The sequence below is a fragment of the Sapajus apella genome, unplaced genomic scaffold (assembly GCF_009761245.1).
Source record: "Sapajus apella isolate SASKATOON/1434 unplaced genomic scaffold, GSC_monkey_1.0 scaffold98, whole genome shotgun sequence".
In the NCBI taxonomy this organism is placed as follows: Eukaryota; Metazoa; Chordata; class Mammalia; order Primates; family Cebidae; genus Sapajus; species Sapajus apella.
The window spans coordinates 3,136,882-3,163,807 of NW_022437038.1; the positions used below are offsets into that span (position 1 = coordinate 3,136,882).

Here is a 26,926-nt window from a genome sequence, read left to right on the forward strand (position 1 = left end):
AAAAAAAAAAAAAAAAAAAAAAAAAAAAAAAAAGAATGAGTATAAGTAGGAGAGGTTCTGCCCTGGAGGAGGTCATTGTCTAAAAGAAGATAAGAAAATTATTTACTTTATAGGATGTCATAAATGCCCCTGCCTTATTTTCATACCTCCAGGCAGACATCTGGTCAGTGTTGACTCTAAATCTCATTTCTGTAGGCAGTTCTGCCTTCTATTAAACTTAAGTCCATTCTCCTTTAATGTGGCTTCATGATCATTCTTTTTGTTATAGTCACAGATGCAAAATGATTCTGTATATTCAATGGGCAATGGATCAAAAGAGTAACTATTTGGGAAACATACCTTGTAGCAAATATATATTTGTTACAAATTTATCTTTTAATTCTAATGAATTCTTAACATTATATTTTGAAGAGACTGGGGCATCAGTTTTGCTCCTTATGATAGGCCTTAATGGAATATGTCTTGGAAGTGAAAAGGAAAGGTGACAGAAATAACCCTAAAGACCACACCTGACCGTAGGAGTGCCATGTGGCCATCTCTGTTTCCTTCACACGTGATTTTTACGTTTGTGCCCTTTTCTTTTCTTGGTGGATTCTTAGGGCAGTTGGGTAGTCGATCAATATTCATGAGCTGCATAGGTAGTGAAGTGCATAAAATTCAAATTATATGAACAAAACTCTGTCTAACTCTTTGGGGAAATAACCCACTTGTAGTTGCTCTCACTAAAGCTGTCAATGCACTTCTTTTTTTTTTTTTTTTAATATAGTGCAGATCAGCTAAAGAAATCAGAGCCACTTGATGCGATTTGATAGACAAGTACATTGTAACACAAATAAATCCCCTACGTAATACAATACCCTGGTCAGCATCCCACAGCACTTCAAGGAATGAATTACAAAACAAAGGATGCCAGTCAACTAAAATGCTACAAGGGACCACAACTAAAACAAACACACATTTCAGTAAAGTTTTTATTTTATTTACTTATATCACTTAGGTGTACTCAAGTGCCTTTATGAGACAAGAGCTTTTTAATAATTATATCTGTGGCTGGGGATGTCGCTCAGTGCTTCCTATTATTTCTAAGCTTAGTTATCTAGGAAATTTTTTTTACATATTCAAATCCTCTGATGGAAATTCAACTGTTTCTATCAGTATACACTGTTCTGATTGTAAAAATTCACACTTAGGATTCCAAAAATTCTGTGGTTATGATCAATATGTACTGATTTGTGCCTTTTGTTAAGAGATGAACATGTATAGCTTGCCTCCTCCATCATCTCTTGATTTTGTTATAATACAATTTTAATGATAACATTTCTAATAGATATATATTATGAATTAAAAATGGCAAAATAGAGCATGATGTTTACAGTGGATAATGAGAGCTGTTCTTCACTGAGCCCTGAAAATATATTTCTTAATTGTGAATGAAAGAAAATTTCCATTGGATTTGGGAGAACATAGAAGGACCCCGATTTCTTCATACTGACAATTTCTTTCTTTTTCTTTTTTTTTTTTTTTTTTTTTTTTTGAGACGGAGTTTCGCTCTCGTTACCCAGGCTGGAGTGCAATGGCGCGATCTCGGCTCACCGCAACCTCCGCCTCCCGGGCTCAGGCAATTCTCCTGCCTCAGCCTCCTGAGTAGCTGGCATTACAGGCACATGCCACCATGCCCAGCTGGATTTTTGTATTTTTAGTAGAGACGGGGTTTCACCATGTTGACCAGGATGGTCTTGATCTCTTGACCTCGTGATCCACCCGCCTCGGCCTCCCAAAGTGCTGGGATTACAGGCTTGAGCCACCGCGCCCGGCCCATACTGACAATTTCTGAGGAGAATAAAGAATGTCATAACAATAATAACTATTGTTTTAGAGTGTTTACATCGTCTCAATTACTATGACAGAAGCGATGCACATAGTATCACATTTAAGTTCTAATGAATCTTGTATAGATGATTTAATGAATACATTTCCTCATGAGGAAATACTTAGAAACTCCAGGTAACTTGCAGTAGATCATAAAACTAGAAAGTGAGTTCCGGTGAGGTTGCTCACATATGTAATCCCAACACTTTGGAGGCTCAGGTGGGCAGATCGCTTGAGCCCCAGGAGTTCAAGACCAGCCTGGGCAACATGGCGCAACCTCATCTCTGCAGAAAAAAAAAAGTACAAAACTTAGCTAGGCATGGTGGCATGTACCTGTAGTCCTAGATACTCAGGAGGCTAAGGTGGGAAGATTGCCTGAGCCCTGGGAAGTCAAGTTTGCTGTGAGCTGTGATCACCTGACAGCACTCCAGCTTGGGTGACAAAGTGAGACCCTATCTCAAAAAAAATAAATAAATTGACAGAAGTGTGGTTCAAACCGAGGTCTGTGTAACTCCAGTATCCCTGTTTCTTATACTGCAACTTACAGTATGGGCCTGGAGAATTCAGATGATTGTTTCCCCTTCTTTCCTGGGTTTAGAGAAATAAATTCTCCTAAATCCTGTTCTTTTTAAAAAAAGCTGTATGGGGCTCTGAATTTGGGCTAAGATTGGGCCTTGGCGTTATTGTTGGGGTGACCTACCTGGAAGCTAATGAATGACCTTACATAAGGCACTTCCTCCTTCCCCACATCAGCCTGCTGTTATACCTCTTGAAACTATGCATCTTCTTCTTGACCCAGCATTTTACTGAATATTATGTTTCCTATTTATATGAATGAAGCCATTCGTTCATTCATTTTACAGTTGTTTATTTTCAGAATCACTTTCATCTTTATCACCTGCCATGTATAGAAACCTTATGTACGAGATGAATCAATGAAGAACTTTTGCCAGATCAAAGGGCAACTTTGAACCCCTTGCAGTATACAACTTCTTCCCAAAAGCAGGCTAATGATAGATTAATATCTAGTAATAGCGGTTCAACAAAGTTAATTCCCTAATATTTCTGGTTTGATATTATAACTGAAGACATTACTTTGTGGAAGTAAAATATTACTATCAGCTATTAATTGTGTTGAATAGATAATTGTCTTACTTGGGAACAGATCTGGAAAATGGTGAGTCAGCTAAGGAGTGCTTTAAAAATCAATCAGCACATATTTGAATGTCTGATATACTCAAGACTCTTTGCTGTGTGCTCCACAAGATGCAGTTTTTGACTCCTTTCTCCTTTTTTTCCTCCATGCAGTCTCCTCATCAATGACCTTGCCTCCCGTAGCATGTATTCAGATAACTCCCAAATCTGTCAATTCCAATACTTCTAGCCCCTTGAACTGTAGGTTCAAATGCTAGCAGATATCATAATAATACAAAAAATTCAACATGTCAAGGAAGCAATTTTATTATTTCCCTATCATGCAGGTATCAGTTTACTATTTTTAAGAGGATTTGAGAGAGGGATCAAGGAGAACATTTAGTCTATGTTAGTAATCCAGACTTGAAGTACATAAAATTTATGTGTTTCTATATGGTGAGCATGGAAAAGAGGGACAACTCTCAGAAATTCTACAGTTTAAAATATTAGTAAAGATTGGTATTATTATAAATAACATTGTATTTACTATGATTTGAACATCACTTCAAGACTTGGAGTCATGAATGGGAAAATAAGAGTATCGTGATTAGAAGTAAGATGCCCTATTTGATGTTTGAGAAGATGGACAACTGAATTTACGTAAATGCTAATAAAAATTTTTGGTAGCAGCCAGGCAATACTTTTCCTTTATGGAGCTAGTACTTTTTACTCTACCTTCTCAAAGCTCTAGAGGCAGAGCCTAAAAAAGATGAAAGTAAATGTTATGAATCATTTATTCTGACTGCCTTCTTTTTATCAAAACAAGACCACTTTACAGGAATTTCTGCCACTTTACGACGGGGAAATGTAAGACCAGAAAATTAGGCAGACTGTTTTCACACAATCACGTGACAGTTTCTAAAATCAGCCTTAATTGATTGACGTTGCTACTAAGCTATACCTACCTGCCCTTGCTGCCTTAGTTCCTGATTGGCTTACCGGAATCTAAGTAACAGCAGATCAGGGAAAGCAAATCCATCTATTCTCATTCCCTGAAACAAGCAAACAAACAAGTGACGAACTGTACCAAATTAGCACCTCCTTCTACCTTCATTATTGCCAGCCTTGTTCTGCTTCACGACAGACTTCAAACTTTGGAGCCATCTTTGACTTTCTCCTGCTATAACTCTCCATTGATTCTTCCTTAATTCTATCTTTTAGATCCTTGGTTTTCTTTCTCTTCTTATTGTCATCATGTTACCTCATTACCTGTTTCTTGCACCATTTTGCTAACTTACTGATGGTTTCCCTGCTGTTAATCTCTCCTTCAACCAATCATAGTTACCGCTCCTAATAAGACTCAAAAGTCAGTGTGGGATAGCGATGGAGAGTCTGGGATCTGTAACCCAAAGGCCTGTGTTCAAATCTTCGGGTTTCTAACAAAATTTGACTTTGTGTAAGTTACTTACTATTCCTGTTTTACTTTTCTCATCTTTGGAATGAAAATAATAATAACCTTTTCCTAGGATTGTTTTGAGAATCAAATCAGTAAATAAATATATAAGGCAAATGTTGAAAAATGTCTGGCACGAAGTACTTAATAAATGTTAATTGCTGTTATCATTGTTACCATCATCATCAAAGCATACTTTGGTCATGTTATTTCAATTGGAGCTGATATTTTTAGAAAATGATCAAATCCATGTTCTCGTAGTTTGTAGGCCAAACCTTGCAGGCCAATACAAAACCTGGAAAGGAAAAGAACATAACTGAAGGCCCATGATATTGGAACTGAAGAAGACTAAAAGCCCACATATCCCTAAGGGTTTTGTTCCTTGTCCATCTGGGACCAAGGGCACCCTGATGAACAGGGCCCCTATAAGTTCTGCAAAGTATGGCCAGGAGAGCAAGTGGATGGTCACTAGCAACTGCTTAAAGTAGCTCTATGGCTTTTTTAGTCATCAGGGGGACTAAAAAACTACTCCCTAAACATAAAATGATAGAAAACGTGCCTCAGTGCTAGTGATGGCCAGTTACCAGTAAAAGGAAAGAAAAAATAAAGTGGGGAGGGATTTGGGGACAGAGGTAGAGGCAGAAAAATATATAGAGAAACTCAGAGTGATTCCCACACAGACATACACAAAGAGACCTGCAAATTCATGGAGACATAGACTTGACTGTGATTAGCTTCCACTTCTGTGGCCTTTACCTGGACTCTTTAGATACTTTGTTCCAAATTGTGCCCCTAGGTATATATGTCATATATACCTAGCCTATAAACCTTTTCTCACACCATTCTCTCACTCTCTACTTCCCTTTTTGTTTTTTTTGAGACAGGGTCTCACTCTGTTGCCCAGGCTGGAGTGAAGTGACGCAGTCTCGGCTCACTGCAACCTCTGCCTACCAGGCTCAAGCGATTCTCCGGCCTCAGCCTTCTGGGTCGCTGGGATTACAGGCACTGCAGCACCTCCATGCCTGATTAATTTTTGTATTTTTAGTAGAAACAGGGTTTCACCATGTTGGCCACACTGGTCTCAAACTCCTGACCTCAAGTGATCATCCTGCCTCTGCCTCCCAAAGTGCTGGGATTGCAGGACTGAGCCACCATAACTGGCCACTTCTTCCTTTTTGTGTCAGTTCTATGTGTGCTTAAATTTATACATGCATGTACACACCTATACATACCTTTTTTTCATTTGTATTTCCTGTGCTGTGAAGCCTTAATGAACCACTGTAATCATAAGAGTTTAAAGCTTTTTTTCTTCTTCCAGTGAACACCTCCAGAACTTAATTTTTTTTTTACTTATCTAAAATCATGTGCTGGCTTTTTCGCCAGCTCTAGTTTTCAAAGGTCTATGTTGAGTTTCTGACTATATTGTAAGCTTTGTGTGAATAGGTGTTTTATACCTGCCATCTGAGTACTGAAGAAATAGGATGATTTGTACAATAATACTTTGACCAGATAAAAGTTAGTCATAAGTGGTGAGGCCTACGAAAATATAGTAACAGGTAGATATTTCATCATACTGTTGTATATCTGCATGTGAAAAGCATGCATATTGGAGGATTAGTGGAAGGAAGAGGTTCATATTTGGAGAAGCAGATGTTCATGGTTAATGGGCAAATTTGAAGAAAAAAAATAATGGACTATGTCTTGATTCTGTATTAGAGGAGATATGGTCTGCTCAACAGCTCATTTACTGCTTTTGAAAGGTATTTTGTGGTTTAAAAACTTTTGTTGTCAAATCTCTTCACGTTTTTTACAGATACCTTGGAGTCTAATCTTTACTTGGCATTTGTAATTAAGGAAGTAGGCTATACATACAAAAACAAATATAATTTGGATTGTTAATAATTGCTTTTCATTGTGTGTATGTGTCTATGTGTATGTTCATATGTGTCTACCCTCACCCCTAACCTCCTTCCCAGAATTTATTTTGTGAAGGAAAGCTATTTGAGTAACTTGGAGCTATAGGACATTAAAAACTAAAAATTATTATCATAGTAACTATACCAAGTGGAATATTTAATGTTCATCAATGTTATAAAACAAGTAATTAAAACCAAAGTTGAACTGTATAGAATTCTTCCATAATGTACTTGAAAGTAAGTTCATGTGATTTTACTATCATCTAATTACTTAACATCAACATCTGTCAAGTAGGTGAAAATCTTTACAGTATATATAAATAATATATTTTATGAATAGAAATAATAAGTTTAAAATTATCAATCAGAGCTAGTCTTCTGATTTCACACAGCATAGTGATAGGTAATTTCTTAGGAAATGTTCCACTATATTTTCTGTCATCATGTACATCTTTTATCCATGGCCGAACTATTCACTCAACTCCATTTAATGTTTATAAATTCTCTTTATAAACCTCAGAGACAGATTTTGGCTGTTTGAATGCTATTGATGGCTAATGATTATGCAATTAACATATAGCAACTGTTCAGCTTCAATAATATTTTGTTAATGCTATAAGGATGATTTATTTTTTAAAAACCTATACAGCCAACTGCTTTTTAAACTTTGACAATATATTTCTTTGGAATGTTTAAAATAAAATATTTTTAAATTCCCAGACCAAATTCACTTTATGCAGAAATGTTACAGTGTTATCTGTGAAATTATCTCCAGTAAAGAGATAAAATAAGAGGCATTAAATGTGTATTCTCATAGAGTTTTTCTTATCTTTCAGATGAGCTCCGTAAAAATGTTACAGCCTCGTCTCAGTAGTATCCTGTTCAAGCTCACATTTGAAGAACACGTAAACAACATCAAACCAAGCATCATAGCAGTAACTCTTGCCTGTGAAGAACTGAAGAAAAGTGAAAGCTTTAACAGACTTTTAGAGTTAGTTCTTCTTGTTGGAAACTACATGAACTCAGGCTCAAGAAATGCCCAGTCTTTGGGTTTTAAGATCAATTTCCTTTGTAAGGTAAGATGACATTTTATAATGCTAATTTACAACAATAATCTTCTTGTCTATGACAGAGGATACCACAAATAGCAATAGTGCATAAACCACAATATTGTATGCTTAAAAAGGGTGAATTTTCTGGGATGTGAATTACACCTGAATTCAAACAAATACATTTTTTAAATATTAGTAAAATCTAAAAGACTTAAATATTTTTTTTTTTTTTTTGAGACGGAGTTTCACTCTTGTTACCCAGGCTGGAGTGCAATGGCGCGATCTCGGCTCACCGCAACCTCCGTCTCCCGGGTTCAGGCAATTCTCCTGCCTCAGCCTCCTGAGTAGCTGGGATTACAGGCATGCGCCACCATGCCCAGCTAATTTTTTGTATTTATTTATTTTTTTTTTAGTAGAGACGGGGTTTCACCATGTTGACCAGGATGGTCTTGATCTCTTGACCTCGTGATCCACCCGCCTCGGCCTCCCAAAGTGCTGGGATTACAGGCTTGAGCCACCGCGCCCAGCCAAGACTTAAAAATTATTTTGGAACATATAACTTAACACTTGCTGATTATATTTTGCTGAAGTTTATAGACAAAAAAAATTTCACTTTTATAAAATAGATGCAGTATTGGCCAGGCATGCTCACTCACGCCTGTTATCTCAGCACTTTGGGAGACTGAGGCAGGCAGATCGCCTGGCTAATCTGGTGAAACCCCATCTCTACTAAAAATACAAAAAGTAGCCGAGTGTGGTGATGGGTTCCTGTAATCCCAGCTACTCAGGAGGCTAAGGCAGGAGAGTATCTTGAACCTGGGAGATGGGGGTTGCAGTGAGCCAAGATCACACCACTGTACTCCAGCTGATCCCACACAGCGGAACTCTGTCTCAAAAAATAAAATGAAATAAAATAAAATAGATACAGTACTGTATTTCATTTACATTATGACTTATGTCTTTCTAGAAAGTATCTGAGAAGCTAAATTTAATGAGGTAAATAGCAATTTTTAAGATAATAATACTCTTCAATGTCAAGTAGTATTGTACTCTGGTATCTAGTGCATTAACTAAGAGGAGAAAAAGAAAATTGAATGATAATCATCTTGTTTTGATTGGAACATTTAATAATAATACTTTTGAGACTTAATTCTTATGAAAAGCAAACAAAGAAACAGAGAAGTCCAAAAGGGCTTGTATATGTCCATTTTTAGGCTAGAGCAAACCACCTTATTCACGAAAAAGAAATCTGTCTGTTATAGAAGCCTGAACAGACTCTGAGGTGAAGGCCTGTAAGAAAGCTAGAGATGAAAATAAATCTGAAAACAAACAATCTATCTTTGAAATCTTCCATTCTTTCACTTTTTTTTCCTCTCACATCTGAAAACATTGCAGAACTTTTAGTTCTTGAAGTATATTATAATGAGAATCCCAAATTTAGCAATGGATATGAATTTCTTTTCTATTCATGCATCAAATTGATGTGTATTACATATACATTGACTAGCACTTTGATATGTATCAAAAATGATTTGATCTTGGTAGTTCTAACCCAAATAGACATAAAGAATAACATTTATAGTTAATAGGATATACAATAGAATTGTGAGTATCTGTTTACTCCTGATATATTTTTGAGAGCTGTTAGGAAAGAGAACAAGGAAAATAGGGAAGATTATCTGGAAATGCTAGATTTGGGGAAGGAAATATTTTTATCCCCACCCCGTGTGATATTTGGGGACATGTAAAATCATTTCATAATGCCAGAGGGAATAAGGCAACGCTTGTAATAAACTGTACTAAATCAGGCCAGATTTATAGGATAAAATACAGTATTTAGGACTTTAGCATTGTATTGCATGCCATATACCCAATGTTAATAGAGTCATCTCTTTACTATGGTGCTACTTGGCTAGAGTGTATGCTCTATGCACAGTGAGTGAATCTAAAAGTGTTCTTGCTTGACAATTATAAAAAGATTATAAGTTAAAAGAAAATATCGTTAGAAATTTGTATTAGATACCTATTTTACATTTAATTCATATAAAAATATTTTAAATGAGCCATTCTAATTTGAAGAAATATATACTTTCTAAGTGTCTTAATTTCACACTATTCAAATTAATTACATGAACTGATTTCTTTGAAGCAAGAATGAATAAGTCATTTACACGTAGGAAGAAAAGATTACGTTAATCTCACAGAAGGATTTTACAGTTACATCTTATATTTTGGAGAAAGGCTTCTCTTTCTGTCATCTACCTGTCAAATAAAAGTTCTTCCACACAACGCTGATCTGACGTCTATCACTAGAGGTATGCTCAAAGGATTCAGCACAAAGATTTTTGCCAACTTCAAATAAAATAAAAAATAATCTTGTGGGAAATACTATCATGTAGCAATAGGTATTCCAAAAGTGAAAGAAGTGAAGGTTTTAAAATTTGCCCCCCACCCCACCCCCTGCTTTTCAGTAAGATTTTTATCTTCTGGGAAATTTCTAGGAAAACACATGTCATTTAGAAAGGGAAATATTATATACATGCATGATATTCCCATAATGTCTAGAATTCAGAGGATGTTCCTGGAATACAAAGGATCGTGAGTAGATGTAAATGTCTAAAATGACAGAAATTTTCAGAAGCACATAGAAATAGTTAGCTTAGGTCTGTATTCTGTTTGAAATAGAATTAACTAACTACTGATGTATGATTAGCTAGAATTGCTGTTTAATTTCAGTTGTATTATGAAAGATTACTTGGTTGATTTTTCTTAGCTATTGCTTTCTTAAAGAAAATAGCAAGGGGAATTTCCCTCATAGAACACTGATGATGCTCTAAAAATGATACCATTTACTCTTCTAAATTTTTCTAGTGATAATTTCCTTTCTCAGTGATTTTAAAACTGTAATCCAAGGCTTTTAACAAGAAGCTATAGAGTATGTTAAAATAATCACCTAGGTAAAAAGGAGGCATGTTATACATGGTTAAATTTATCAGATATATCTTGAATAGTAAGGTAATATAAAAATTTCAGAGGGTCACAATCGGCTGCTATGGCATTTGGGAAGAAAAGGAAAACAGAGATGGGTTAGCCAAAATGTCAACACTAAAGGGTATCATTATTTTAAGTACTACCCTCACCACAAAATGCTTTGTTAATTTGTGCATTATCACTTTCTGAGTCACCAAACCAGTGTGCTGAACTGTAATAAAATTCATTTCAATGAAGACGAGCTCCCAGTGTTAGCTTAGCCTGTTGGTTATTAAAATTCTAACCAATAGAAATGCTACACTTCAAGGCCATTTGTTTTTTTTTTTTTTTCAATATGAAATAGCAACTATAATCTGCATAAGGACAAAACATTTAAAAATACTTAGCATTCCCTATATACTAAGCTTTGTGGGTTTATCAAATAAGAGTCTTTGCAAGTAACAGAAAGTAACTCTGCCTGATTCAAGCAAAAAGTGAAAATTACTGGAAGGATATGAAGTAACTCAGCCAGAAACTGAGGAAAGACTAAAGAACTTGGCCTTTAAAAGAACAGCAACTGTGAAAGCTTTGAGAATTCAGGTAGCAGAAATGAATGAAAAGTCCTTCTAGGATGTTGCCTTTGGGATGTATCGGCTCCAACCATTTTCCTTCTCCTTTCCCTTTGTTTGATTCAAATTCAAATTATGAAGAGAGCCTATTGAGCCCAGTGTGGATTATAAGAACACCGTGTATTCAGGGGAGAACAAAGAACCTTGATTGACAGTGCTACCAAAACTGCCTGCCATGGAAGATTGGTTATGCCCTAAAGGGGGCCGTTACCAAAGATAGGGATACCAAAGGTTAGGAGCAGGTAAAAGGATATCAAGCAACTACAAACAAATACAAAATAAAACAGATGATCTCTTCTTCAGAGGCCTACAAACAATATAGGAGATATACAGAAACCTCAAGAAGCTTGTGGTACAGTTGAGTAGCCAAGAAATATGCATATAGAATATTATGTAATATCACAAAGTACACTGTCAATGAGGGCAAAAATAAATGGCCACTGAGATTAGCAGGAGTTCAGGGGAGGAAGGAATCTTTGGTGATTGGGCAGTGCTGGTAAATTGAAAAAGAAAAATCTTGAAGGATAGGTAGGATTAAGAATCCGTAACCTTACACAAGGGGAGAACATTGTGGGCTTGGAACCTACGTTTTAACTTACATTTTGCTAATTATTAGCCAAATTTTCATGACTAAGTCACTTACCTTCTCTGAATCTCAATTTGAGATTGAATATTTGAATATTTGTTGAATATTTCTCCTTTCACTTCTTGTATCTTTTTTGGGCTTCCTTGCAGTGGGCTTCGCTTTTCTCTGGTGCCTCCCTGATTAGCTTAATAACCAACTTCCTGAATTCTTTTTCAGGTAAATCAGGGATTTCTTCTTGGTTTGGATTCATTGCTAGTGAGCTAGTGTGATTGAGGGGGGTGTTAAAGAGTCTTGTTTTGTCATATTACTAGAGTCAGCTTTCTGGTTCCTTCTCATTTGGGTAGGCTCTGTCAGAGGGAAGGTCTAGGGCTGACGGCTGAGATTGTTTTGTCCCACGGGGTGTTCTCTTGATGTAGGGCTCTCCCCCTTTTCCTATGGATGTGGCTTCCTGAGAGCCAAGCTGCAATGATTGTTGTCTCTTCTGGGTCTAGCCACCCAGCTAGTCTACCTGGGTCTGGTCTGGTCCTGGGGGTTATCTGCACAGAGTCCTGTGATGTGAACCATCTATGGGTCTCTCAGCTGTAAATACCAGCACCTGTTTCTGTAGAGGTGGTAGGGGACGGGGGGTGAAATGGGCTCCGTGAGGATTCTTAGCTTTGTGGTTTAACGTTCTATTTCTGTGCTGGTTGACCTCCTGCCCAGAGGTGGTGATTTCCAGAGAGCATCAGCTGTGGTAGTATGGAGACAAACTGGAGGTGGGCAGGGCCCTAGAACTCCCAAGAGAATATCCCCTTGTCTTCAGCTACCAGTTTGAGTAGGGAAGGGCCATCAGGTGGGACAGGGCTAGGCATGTCTGACCTCAGACACTCTCCTTGAGTGGGTCTTGTGGCTGCTGTGGGGGATGGGAGTGAAGGGTCCCAGGTTAATGGAGTTGTGTACCTAGGTAGATTATAGCCACCTCTGCTGAGTCATGCAGGTTGTCAGGGAAGTAGGGGAAAGCCAGCAGTCACAGGCCTCACCCAGCTCCCACAGAATCCCAAGGACCAATCTCTCACCCTCATGCTGCAAATGGACAGGACTTTAGCTCTTCTCCCTGCTGCAAATGGACAGGACTTTAGTTCTTCCTCTGCCTGTAGGTATGCACAGTGGATTCCCGCCCTCTACCAAATTCTGGCCAGGAGGCTTCTTGACCAGTTCAAATTGTTACAAAGTTCAGCTGTAGATGTTCTTCTCCCTATGGCTCCCGCCCCCCCATCCCCACCCCAGCAATTCTGGCTGCCCTCCCAAAGTATCCCTATGTTGCCAGTCAGGAATGGCCTGACTGAGGACCCAGCGAACTCCCAGGGCCTTTCCTGCTGCTCCCTCTACCCCTGTATTTTGCTTGGCTCACTAAATTGACTTAGGTCCAAGTAAGGTTGGAACCTTCTCCCTAAAACTAGACCCGTTTCCCCAGTAGGGGTGTGTGTTCAGTGGTGGAGGATCTCCTTTTCCCAATTCTACAGTTTGGGCACTCACAGTATTTGGGTCCTGCAGGAGTACTCTGCTTCCTTCAGAGGTCTGTGGGTCTTCTTGGGATTCCTAGTTTATTCCCGCAGTCATTCTGGAGTTAAAATTCACAATGCAAGCCCCCTCATCGTTCTCTGTCCATATGAGTCAGAGTTGCAATCTAGTCCTGCCTCCCATCCATCACAATCCTCCCAAAAATTCATAAATTTTCTTAAAACATTGTGAAATTTTTTGTCATTTTTTTTTAGGTCATCAGCTATCATTTAGTGATAGTACATTTTACATGAGGCTCAATTCTTCTTCTTCTAATGTGACCCAAGGAAGCCAAAAGATTGGACACCTATGATGTGGATTGTAACATGTAAAGCCTCATCTAGAGTCAATTACATGGTATTAGTTATAGAGTATCATACCAGCTATTCAAAGGAAACATCCATCTCCATCCATCTCCCCCATAGAAGTTGTAAGAAGGAAAGTAAAATAGGTTCAGCTTTATTGTGAAATAGAAAATTACCCCAGAAAATATGCTTTGTAAAGAAAAGTGACAGCTGTTTATGGCAGTAAAATTTGGAAATCTGTAATCCACAAAAAGAAATCTACAAAAGACCTTAGAAAAAAGTCATACATAAGTTTACCCAGAGTTTCACAGTGTCTAATCATTTCTAGCTAAAATAATGTGAATTGTGTCCATATAAACTCAGAATCTCAGCATATAAATACATCTAGTCTAACCTCTTCAGTCTACAAGTGAGAAAACTGATGCTTGGAGAAGCAAAATACTGCTGTTCAGCTTGGGCTGACATAACAGAAACCATAGGCTGAGTTACTGAAAGAAGAGAAATTAAATTTTTCACAGTTATGGAGACTGGAAGTCTAAGATCAAGATGCCAGCAGGGCTGGTTTCTGGTGAGGTCTCTCTCCTTGGGTCACCATATGGCCACCTTTTCACCATGTCCTCACTTGGCATTTAATTTACTGTTTTATTCCCCTTTGTCCCTTCACAAGACTCAGAACTAATCAAATTTGGATGTATCTTTTATTATGCATTATAACTCCACTGTCTATTTTATGTGAAGTTCTCAATATATTACTACAGATTGAAAGTCAGACAATTTGATTAAATAGATTTGTTTTTAATATTCAACATGTGTTCACTTGTTTTTTTTAAGTGAGAACATTTTGTTACTCACAGATATAAAGGGCATATTTTTGCCAGCAAAACTATTGAATATGTAACTAAGTTTCTTTATGCTTTATTTGTAAAGACATAAAAATGTGTTTGCTGTAAATCTAAATCAGCAACTCATCATTAAATATGAGTTATTAAATAAATTAATATGGGACTATTAATTTAAAACCAAAGATATTTTAGAAAATAACCACTATAGGATGTACCGAAAGGGAACCTAGCAATGATCAATAAATCCTGGTCAGCAGTCCACACGTTTGGTTGCCTGTGTTTTTATAGTTTATAAAGTGCTTTCCTTGTGATTCAGGGAGGTTAAGTATTATTAACCCCATTTTATAAATTAGAAAACTAAAGCCCAATGAGGTTATGTAATTTGTCCAAGATTAAAAAGCTAGTATAGGCCCAAGTTGGGCCTTACATACAGGTTTTCTGTATACAAAATTGTGTAGCACCCTGCCCCTTATTGCACTGTAACAATGTTTGGTTATACTCGGCTCATTTCAAGGAAGCATTATAGAACCAACGCTGGCACTTACAGTGTTCTGAAAATGGGGAAAACCTCATGTGAATTTTCTGGGCTCTCTGGCCTGAAACTTGGAATCTATCTTTTTTATTTTAATTCAGTTTGGAATAACTCCTGGCCTATTAATAGGAAGTTTCTCATCTTGTAATAGATTTTAATGTATCCAAGCAGCAGAGCCTATATATTTGTAATAAAATAGCATCTAATAATTTGAATAATTATGAAGCTATCCCTTGGCATTGTATAGGCTGTTAGAGTATATTAGTTTTGTGTAGCCAAGATTGACTGTTGTTCTCAATATTTTACAAATGATCTGCTCTCCAGAGAGATGGCTTTACCCAGGATCACTCAGTGACAAAGGCAGAGTTAGGATCCAGCTTTTCCTGGGACTCAAACAAATGATTTCAGTGGATCATGCTATTTTTAGAATTTTCATTGACTCTTTTGCTTCACTGAAATATACTTTTGCCAATCAGACAATGTTTAGCATTAATTGAATTTGAGGGAGATGTGGTTGATAATTTGCTGAGAAGAAAATGACTTTTTGGGTTATAATTTGTCTTGAAAAAAATTCTGTTAAAGGGAAGATTAGACTCTCAATGCATTGTGTATGGAGTGAGATGAAATGTTAGGCCCTATTTCCAAACTTTTCTTTTTCTTCTTGGGGGTCCTTTAAACTTTCCTTTCTGTGGGGCTATTTGCAGGAAAGAGTTTTCATTTGCTGATCTCTCCAAGTCACTGGTTGGTAATCAATGATATAAGATTCTACGCTATGCCAAATGCAAAGGAAGATATTCGTGGTACTTTGCATTTTAAAACGTCATCATATAATATAGTGACATGCTGTACCGTTTGTTCATAATTCATTACAAGTGGATACAAACATTTAAATTTAAGGGTCTGTCTGTGCCTCATTATATTACACTGAAGCAAGAATATTCACTATAGTTTAGACCTCTGAAATAACTAAGCACCATAGAATGACACAAGAACAGGATATCATTCTTAATTTTAAATAGTTTCCTTTGTTCAGCTTATTTGATGGTTGACCTTTGTGTTTTATTGTACTGTGCTTACTGGGCTCTCATCGTTGAGAACCACTGAATAGTTTCTGGAGCTTGAAGATGAATGTTATACTGTTGTGATTCTGTGTCAGTGGTTACATTCTAGATTGAGTTTTTATAATTGTGTCACAGGTTTTTGTTTCCTACACTTTTTCATGTAAATTAATACACCAAAATATGTTGTTTTAAAAGGCAAGCATTAATACTACTTAAGTTAGAAAGTCTAGACGTATTTAAATTTATAGAACACTAAATTTTTTAAAGGAAAGAATTCTCCATAAGGTCTTTTCATATCTTGTGCTATTCATTATATATTCTAATGCACATGCCGTTAATCTGTGCATATGTACTTGTGCATGTAGGCAAATGGTAATAGTAGAAGATTGCTTCAGTCATCTGATTTCTCCACTAAATCAAGGTACTTGGATACCAGCTCAGAAATCCAATCCAAAGCTCTCACCTCTAATATTCTTCATTGCCATTTAAAATCTAACCAAACAGGCCAATTCATTTGAGTCTACTTTTAAATGCAGCCCTCTAAGTTTTGGAAACAGATTATCATGGCACCTTGATTTTGTAATCCTATGAGTACGCTACTATGTGCTATGAAGATTGTCCTTCAATTAGCAAGTCAGTGCTTTATCCCACTTCTAAGATGTCAGCTACCTGTTCTCCTTATCTGTCTTTATATTATAGTGGTGCATATACAGATTGACTACTTAAGTAGGAAGAAGACTTAATGAAGGCAATATTTGTCTCTGTCTTATGAGGTACCCTCTTCTAAAATGATAGCCTCAATTTTTCCAAATGGTCATACATCTTTTAGATTTATATTAATGTGGAGATGCATTATATCTTTCTTGTTCTCTGTAGTCTACATTAAGAAATTGAAATGGGAGAAAATACTAAATTTGTGGTAAGTTAATTACAGCAGAGGGAAAAATATATGATCACGTCAGGCATAGGAATTAACAAAGTTTATAGATGTACTTTTAAAAATTGCTATAGTTATAAAAGCTATGTGTCTCAAAATATCTTTTTGAAAACTTCAGCTCTGAGTAAGAGAAACTAACTCAGACCTTTATTCTCCTCTTTGTCTCTTTTATAGAGGTCCCTTGAGCTTATTTAAAGATTTTTTTCTAAGTTGAAATGTTTATTAATTTGACCAGTATTCCTTGTCAATACTGACTGCTTTGGAGACTCATGGGATTCTTTTTTCTATTATTCTTATGTATGTTAAAATTTTCTGTCCCCTGTTACACACACCTGCCCTTACCTGTGATCATTAATATTGTGAAGCCTATGCTGCTCTTATTTTAACTTACATGTTACAGTTTTGTCTGCCTCCTAGATATCTAGATAACTCACTGTCAAGTGTGTGTGTGTGTGTGTGTGTATACGTGTGCGCGCATATATATGACTTACTTGCCTTGAGTACTAGCAATGCCTCGCTATTATACTCCCCTATGCAAACAAATGACGTTTTTGATATGGAAGAAATTTCAATTTTTGAAAGTTTTTATATTAGGGAAAGGACCAAAGAAAATAAAATAAGAGCCATACCAAGCCAAAAAGGATATATGTGCACATGGGTGTTGAGTAAGAGACACAGGGAGATAGACAGAGACACAGAGATGAGACACAGAATGAGAGAGAAAGAGAATGAAAGAGGAAGCAGGATTGGGGTGATTTTCATAACTGGATAATCAGAGAGAAACAGGATTGAGTTAAATGTTCCTCCATATACATGAATTGACAGACTTGTAAAAAGCATTGAAAAATGCAAACTAAGAGTTGCCAAATTATATTTATCTTTGACCAATAATAAGCATCAAAAACTCAACCATATGTATGTGTGTATAGAACTATAAGGAAGGGTATAATTTATTTTCTGTAGGGAACTCACCTATGGCTTAGTTTATTGACTCATTAAATACAGATACATTTTCAGGAAATAAAAAAATGAATACATCTGTATTTTGTTTCATTTAAAAAAATTTATCCTTATGCAGTAATACAAAAAACGCAATCAAATTGATACTATGTCACAGCTATACTTGTTGAAATCATTGTGACTAAACAATAATAGATACAGTTAATGTTGAATAGTATAGCTGGCAGAGATGAATAATTTCTAGTTTACAAAAATACATTTTTTTTTGGTTCTTGATGAATACCCTATATATCAAGAGCAGCAACAAACATTTTCAGCACTGGAGCAGACAAAAAAATGATGATTTATGGAACTAGCTGTAGGTCTTACTTAGTTCACCATGAAGACTGTTTCCAGAGAGGATTTAAATGAACCCAGCTGGCTTAGTATTCTGTGAATCGCTATAGTTGTTTTCTGAGTATAATCTTATGACTGATCTTGTCATTCTCACAGTAGGGGAAAGTTGACAACATGAACGGCATTTAGTGAATATAATTAGTAACTCTGAAAACAAAGGCTTTTTTATTCTGTAAAAGCTCTGTTCGAAGGAGATTTTGACCCTGTGTGAGACTGTTGTTCCAAAAACATGGCTACTGTGACTAAGTTTGACCAGTCATCTTACAAATGGACTTTCTTGTCAAAGGAACCTTCCTAATGAAGGCATTGCACAACCTTAACAAGGAGAGCTCATGACCATGAAAGGAAGTTTATAAAGTAGCAGCTGATACTAAAATAAAGCTCTGTGATAATTTTAGAGAATCTAAAAATTATTTATGTACATTTAACGACTTTTTAGTGAGTACTTGTGCAGCAAGTTGGCCACATTTATTGAGCCTTTACTCTCTGTGGAACCTTGTGCTAGATGCTTTGCAGGGATAAAGAGAAATAAAACATATATCTCCAGTCCTTGAGGAGCTTATGAGCTAGATACCAGATATAGAACATTGTAATGCTAAAGCAAGAGACAGGGAGAAGTGTGTGTCGGGACGGGCAAATGGATTTTATGTCATAGCACACATGAAAAATAAATTATGTTGCTCATAAACACTGGCTAACTAACTACAAGTAAGTACATACTCTGTTAGATGATATCCATATTGTAAAGCTGCTCCACTTCTTTGGAAAGGAAGGAAAAAACAATTTCAGCCCCATTTCCAACATGTACTTTTCTTCTCTTCCCCACACCATGTCCGGTTTTGCTTTTCCTGCCTTCCTTCATGGGGACAAGCACAAAGCCTTGCCATTCATTGTTTCTTAACCTTTATTCTTTTTTTTGAATTTTAAATCTGAATTCTCAGAATGCCCTCTTCCCTTTTATGCTACAATAAGAGTATCTTTAAAACTGGTTCTCAAGTTCCTACCATCTTTCTATATGTAGTTAAATGTTAGTATTTTAAACTTTTTTTGATAAAATCAATATCTGTTCAAAAACAATAGTAGAATGGTACTACTTATAACTATTTTATGTCTGTACCCCTCCCAATTTACTAATGAGGCACAAAAGTCAAATAATAATTTCCTTTTTGCCAGAGGATATCATGAGATTGTCCAGATAAATAAGAATGAAAACACTTGTTATTTAATGTTCAGGATGAAGGATCACTCCAGGATACAAATAACCTACTATGAGGAAATACAAGCTATTCAGAGGCTATTTAGAGAAAGGATCTCAATATTCAGATTTAAACAACTAGCTAGATACACATATTAAAACTTGACTTAGAAATCTGTGCTGAGCGAAGTAGAAAAGTATTGTAAGTTATATTCAAAGACTTGAGGAGAGATGCACATGCTTCATTCCAAGGAGTTTTCATCCATCACAGCCTGGCCCATTCAGATCAATTTATACTTCCAAATTTCAGCTTTCATAAAGTGTACAAGAAAGGCCAGGGTGCTCACTGATTACTTAAGGCATTTTATTAGGACTTTGTTTGTTGTATTGTTATATTATTAGAAGTAAAATGTATTCATGGTCAAGAGAGACTTGAACCTAACCTATAGTTTCTTGTAGTAACTTTACTGAGGTTTTTAACTGACATACAAGAAAATTTACTCATTTTAGGCCAGATGCGGTGGCTCATGCCTGTAATCCCAGCGCTTTGGGAGGCTGAGATGGGCAGATCACTTGAGCTCAGGAGTTTGAGACTAGCCTAGGCAACCTAGTGAAATCCTGTCTCTGCCAAAACTAGAAAAGATTAGCAGGGTGTGGTAGTGCACGCTTGTGGTCCCAGCTACTCAAGAAGCTGAGGTCGGAGGATTGCTTGAGCTTGGGAGGAAGAGTTGCAGTGAGCCAAGATCGTGCCTCTACGCTCCAGCCTTGGAGACAGAGTGAGACTGTTACAGGAAAGGGGTCCTGATCCAGACCCCAAGAGAGGGTTCTTGGATCTCTCATAAGAAAGAATTTGGGGTGAGTCCACAGTGCAAAGTGAAAGCAAGTTTATTAAGAAAGTAATGGAATAAAGAATGGCTGCTCCATAGACAGAGCAACCATGAGGTCTTCTGGTTGCCTATTTTTATGCTTATTTCTTGATGATATGCTAAACAAGGGGTGGATTATTCATGCCTCCCCTTTTTAGACCTTATAGGGTAAGTTCCTGACATTGCCATGGCATTTGTAAATCGTTACGATGCTGGTGGAAGTGTAGCAGAAAGGACAACCAAAAGCCACTCTCATCACCATTTTGGTTTTAGTGGGTTTTGTCTGGCTCCTTTACTGCAAGCCGCTTTATCAGCAATGTCCTTATGGCCTGTATTTTGTGCTGATGACCTATCTCATCCTGTGGTTTAGAATGCCTCAACCATCTGGGAATGCAACCCAGTAGGTTTCAGCCTCATTTTACCCAGCTCCTATTAAAGATGGAGTTGCTGTGGTTCACGTGTCTAATAAGACCCCATATGAAAATAATTTACTCACTTTAGGCATACAGTTAGATGAACTTTGTTATTTGTATACAACTTTGGAACCTCCACTGCAATCAACCAATGTAGTTTCCTCATGCCCCTGTGTAATGGATTCCTACTCCTAGCTCTAGACAACTGCTGATTTGTTTTAAATCACCATGGTTTTGCCTTCTTCTAGAATTTCATATGAATGGAATCATACGGTAATAGCGTCTTTGTGTTACTTTATGTTTTTATTGACATTTTTCACTTAGTGTAAAGTTGTGGCATATATTGGTAGTTCATTGTTATTTCGGGGTAGTTATTCCATTGTATAGCTGTGACATATTTTGTTTATTCATCAGCTGATGGACATTTGGGTTGTTTCTAAATTTTAGCTATTATCAATGTTGCTACCATCATTTATGTATAAGACATAAATTCATTTATCTTGGGTAAATATCTAGGAATGGGAATCCTGCATCATATGGAAAGTATAGTTTTAAGAGATACTGTTTTTCGAAGGGTCTATACCATTTTTCATTCATACTTAGGATTAAATTAAATTAAACCACAATGATGGATTTCATATTGGAATCTATGAATATATATAAAAGGATATTTTGTATTCATGAGACTGGCAAAAATGTTAAATTCTGTTAATATAAAGTAGAGGTAAGAATAAGGGACAAAGGGAACTACTGGTGAGAGTGTAACATGTTAAATTCCTTTCGGAAAACAATTTGGTACTATTAAGAAATGTTAAAGAAACCGTACGCAGAAATGCTCCTTCTAGTATATACTCTAGATAAACTCTTAGGTAGGGATCCTGGAGACATATACAAGAATGATCACATAATCAAAGGACACTATCAACAGAGTGAAAAAAAGGCAACCCACAGAATGGGAGAATATATTTGCAAGTAATATATTTGATAAATGATTGATATCCAGAATATATAAAGAACTCCCACAATTCAACAACAACAAAACAACTCAGTTCAAAAATGGGTAAAGGAATTGAATAAATATTTCTCCAGAGAAGATATACAGGTGGTCCATAAACACAGGAAAAGATGCTTATCACCACTAACCATTAGGAAATTACAAATCAAAACTGCAGTGAAACCTCACTTCAAACATACTATGGTGGCTGCTATCAAGAAAACAGAAAACAACAAGTGTTGGCAAGAATGTGGAGAAATCTGAACCCTTATGCATTGCTGGTGGAAATATAAAATGGTGCAACCAGTGTAGGAAATAGCATAGTGGTTGCTACAAAGCTTAAATGGAATTACCATATAATCCAGCAATTCCACTTCTAGGCATACACATAAAAGAATTGGAAGCAGGGACTCACAGATGATTGTATACCAAATTCATAGCAGCATTATTCATAGTAGCCAAAACATGGAAACACCCCAAATGTCCATTGAGGGATGGATGGATAAACAATGTGTGGCATATATACAATGGAATACTATTCAGCCTTTAAAAAGAATGAAACTCTGGTATATGTTATAATATGAATGAACCTTGGTTAAATTACGCTAAGTGAAATAAGCCACACACAGAAGGACAAATACTGTATGATTCCACTTATATGAGGTACCTAGAATAGTCAAATTTGTAGAGACAAAAAGTCTTTGTTTACCAAGGGCTGGGGGATAAGGGAGATGGGGAGTTAATGTGTAATGGGTAATAGTTTCAGTATAGGATGATTAAAAATTTCTGAAGGTGAATAGTAGTGATGGTTGCACAACAGTGTGAATACACTTTACCCCACTGTGCTGTGTGCCTAAACATGTTTAAGGCCAAGCATGGTAGACCACACCTATAATCCCAGTGCTTTAGGAGCCTGTGGCAGGATTGCTTGAAGCCAGGAGTTCAATAGCAGCCTGGATAATATAGCCTGTAATCTTGGCACTTTGAGAGGCCAAGGCAGATGAATCACTTGAGCCTGGGATTTTGAGACTAGCCAGGGCAACACGGCAAAACCCCGTCTCTACAAAAAAAATACAAAAATTAGCAGGGTATGATAGTGGGTACCTGTAGTCACAGCTACTTGGGAGACTGAGGTAGGAGTATTACCTGAGCCTGGAAGTTGAGACTGTGGTGAGCCATGATCATGCCACTGCACTCCAGCCTAGGTGACAGTGAAATGCTGTCACACACACAAAAAAAAGTGTTTACAGCAGCATTATCTGTAATTATATCCAAAACAATGATTCCCTCACAAAAAATAGAAATCAGATACTGAAAATGTTCAATGAGAGAATATGCCTAAAATTAATAATGTTTATATGGTAAACTAATATACAGCATGGATGAATATAGCTAGAAACATCAATATGGTTAAATACCTCACTCTTAAACAGCTGCTCCTCAATGCTGAAATCTAATTACACTTTTGTAATATTCCGTGTCCTAGACCTTCAAAGTTGTTCATACATAGCTAAAATTACTGTTAAGTGCCATTTAATGCCATTTATTAAAGGTTGAAACCTTTAAATGCCGTTTATTATTTATTTACAGTGTATATACACAGCGAATGAGTCCTATGTACTCTTTTGGTGGTATGACAATCTGAAGCTATATACAGAAAAAACAATTATTCCATCTACTCTCAAACCTCATATGTATAAAACAATTTGTTAAGTAAAATTCTCATGACAATAAAAGTTTTAGTTACATGCTTAAACCGTGCCTGAGAAGAAACCATCTAACAGCAGCAAACATTCATACTTGTAAACTATTTCTATACCAATTTAAATAATTTGATTTGTATTAAAACTATTCTCAGAAGAATTTTTATTTGGTAAGCCAACTAAAGACAGGATGAGTAAAAGCATATGAAAGTATCAGAACAGCTTTTCTTTGTATAGACATATTTCATTAATTCATTCTGGCTTTTCCTAAAACCAGTGAGTACAAATGATGGTTGATTTGCAACTGGTCCTGGCAATGCAGGCTAATGCACATGCAGGTCATTCTCCTTGGATAAGTGGGGCTAGAAGGGAAAATGCTGAGAAGGGGAGCAGGAAGGGCAGGAAACAGAATTTGTCTTGTCTAAGAAACTAACCGCACAAATGCCCCGCTGGGCCGGAAGGTGGCAATTGAGATGAATCCTTATTCCATTTAATGTTGTCATGGTTTCAAGTTTAAGCTCTCCTTTCACAGATTGCTACCATAAATTGAGCTAACAAGTGTAAAACTTTTAAACTGCTTGACTGTACAATTGATATTATCTGTTTCCTTTTTGTTGGAAATACCAGTATAATACCAAGCTAAAGAGTATAAAAAAGGGACGATCGGGCCTACATAAAGAATGAACACCTCTTTCCACTGTAAATAGCATTTGGCTGAATTAGTGTCAGCCCTAGTCATGTAGTGCCCAGAAAAGCATTTTTGGTGACAGATTTAGAAATAAAGCCGGGAAAACATGTATTAAACCTGTCCAGTCAAAGCTACAGAACTAATGTCTTTATGGTAATTGCAATCCTTAAAAATACATTATCTTTTTCAATGTTACTGCAGTGTGTGGTAGTATTGAAGAAAGCAATAATTTGTAAACAACCCTTGGCAGAAAGCAAAGAACTTAATTTTGTTTAAATAAAGGAGACTAACATTAGAATTCATGTGCTGTCTCAAGACTGGCAAGCAGCAGTAGCTGTTTTGATATATGCACTGGAGCATTCATGATTGCTTAAATATTAACTGTTCCATGAATATACAAATATAATACGGAAAAAGGAAGCCATGATTAAGGAAAATTTCACTAAAAGAAATAAGTTGAATTATATGACCTTATTGGTAGTTTAGATGGTTTTATTCCATTGACTCAAGTAGTTCTCTTCACTGAGCTTCAGTATTTCTTTTCAAGGACAGTGATATATGTGTACTGTGTGATATTGCTATGTGTTAGGAATGTTTCCTTGACACAGAAGGATTAGGCTTTTCTTTTTTTTCTGAGTACAGGACCTGTTGATAAGTTTGCTGAACTTCATGTGGCCATTCGTATAAATCCCAAAGGAAAAGGGAGAGATTCAAAAGGGCTTCCTTCAGATACAGCCTAGAGATTTGAACTTTTGTCTCATGTTTAAGTTTTAATACACTTTGAAGACAGTGTTCCTTAAATATGTGCAGAGACATTTCCTTTAGTGATATCTGTGCTGTTTTACTGCTTCATTTCTTACACTCTTTATGCAAAAATCAATTTTTGCCTCGGATCAATATATACTCTGCAGAAATTCAGACACCAAAAGCAGGTGCTCCTCCCACACATTCTTGCATGTTTCCAGAAGAAAACCATTTTTTTTTTCCTTTTTTTTTTTTGAGATGGAGTTTGGCTCTTGTTGCCCAGGCTGGAGTACAGTGGCACAATCTCGGCTCAGTGGAACCTCCACCTCCCGGGTTCAAGTGATTCTCCTGCCCTGGCCTCCCAAGTAGCTGGGATTACAGGCATGTGCCACCTTGCTCAGCTAATTTTGTATTTTTAGTAGAGACAAGGTTTTTCTATGTTGGCCAGGCTGGTCTCAAACTCCTGACCTCAGGTGATCCACCTACCTTGGCCTCCCAAAGTGCTGAGATTACAGGTGTGAGCCACCACGCCCAGCGAAGAGAACTGTTTTCTGTGCAATTGAGGTCAAGAATTGTTTTGGGTCAGGGAGCTAAGGTCTGCTGCTTTGTTCCTGTGTAATGTATGGTAACACATGAGCCTAGCCCCATTCTCTCTCTTGGTCTTCAACCTGAAATGAGTATGATGACAAAGGAAATGTGGTATCAGCATATGCCAGTGTCATGGAGCAGGAATGAAGCTACCTTCCTTGGCTCTCTTCTTTACATAATACCAACTATAGTCTGATTTCATACATGTAAACTCTGTTTGGCATCGGGGTCAAGGTATTAGGTTATTTAGAGCCCATGCATATTAGTCCTGAAATTCAGACAGTTGAAATACATTAGCAATACAAGAACTTTTATGGCAAACACTGAAACCTGTTGTCTGCAACTTAAAATTTCAGATTCGGATTCAAACTTCCTGAGTAAATATCTAAGCAACAATGCAGATTTGCTTGAGTAGGAGTTGGAAGACATCAATGATCTGCTAGGTTATCTAGTCCATCACTCTGATGATACATAGTAGATAAGACATACTAGAGCAGCATTTAAGTATTTTTTAATACAGTTTTAGGTGAAGGATGAAGTACAGTTTAGAACACTGAAGAGCAATGTATCTGGAATCTTCACAGCATGGAGCATACTGTTTTATCTACTTTTGGATAAGTAGCTGATAGGTTATGATACCAATCAGTCTCATTTTTATGTGAATTAATCAAGAAGAGAGCAATTCGGTCCTTCAGATGACACAGATTGCTAGATAACTCCTCGCTTATTTTAAATTTATACTAAGCATTGAAAACATGTTGACACTTCAACTTTTTATATGTAAAAGCAATTGTGAGAGGACCTAGGCAAGCTGTAGACAATTACCAAACATCATCTTGCCTAGAAATTACTTTGAAAGTAGCCTAATGTCTCCCTAGTGGCATGCATCAGAATCACCTAGAGGTGATATCAGAATTTTTCCCATAGTATTTTCAAACTCAAATTGCTGTACCACACCCTCAGAGCTTCTAATTCAGTTGATTTGGAATTGGGCCCCCAAATTTGCATTTCTAACAAGTTCCCAGGTGATGCTGATACTGCTGGTTCAGGGACCAGGGTTTGAGAACCAGCAAAACAGCAAATGCTCATGAATTCTTGATTTTTCATTCTTATTTCTTCCATTGCCTGACCCCTTTAGGCATAATTATGCTGAATTTATTCGGGACAATAATTAGAATAACTTTTGTCACTAACCTGACTATTTTCCAGCTGCCGGCTCTGCTGCATCCTGTATTATCTGGTTATTATCCACAGTCAATGTTTGGAATAAATTATTTTTTCACATTACCTCTTCTTTCTGACTATCCATATTCCTTTTAAGTTTGCATCCTTTGCACTATATTCACACATGCTTGAAGATCACCAAAGATTAACATCAAATCAGCCCAAATTATTTTTGGCCTGTCTAAAGAATTTATTCATTAAACGTTTACTGGACAAAATGGATATAGTTCTCATTTTTAAGCAGTTCACAATCTGGTGAGACTGGTTGTGTACACAAAATTATATATTGTGGAATAAGTCCTATAACTAGAACATATATAAATCACTATA

At 36.7% G+C, this 26,926-nt stretch overlaps 1 protein-coding gene across 10 annotated transcripts in view; it reads left to right on the plus strand.

Moving 5' to 3' along the window:
• Positions 1–26,926, plus strand: part of DIAPH2 (diaphanous related formin 2) — a 916,386-nt gene that overhangs the window by 429,436 nt on the left and 460,024 nt on the right. For all 10 annotated transcript variants that reach the window (XM_032257749.1, XM_032257747.1, XM_032257748.1 and 7 more), the window contains one exon: positions 7,209–7,448. In XM_032257749.1, the coding sequence (XP_032113640.1) occupies positions 7,209–7,448 (240 nt within the window). The remainder of the gene's footprint in view (positions 1–7,208; positions 7,449–26,926) is intronic.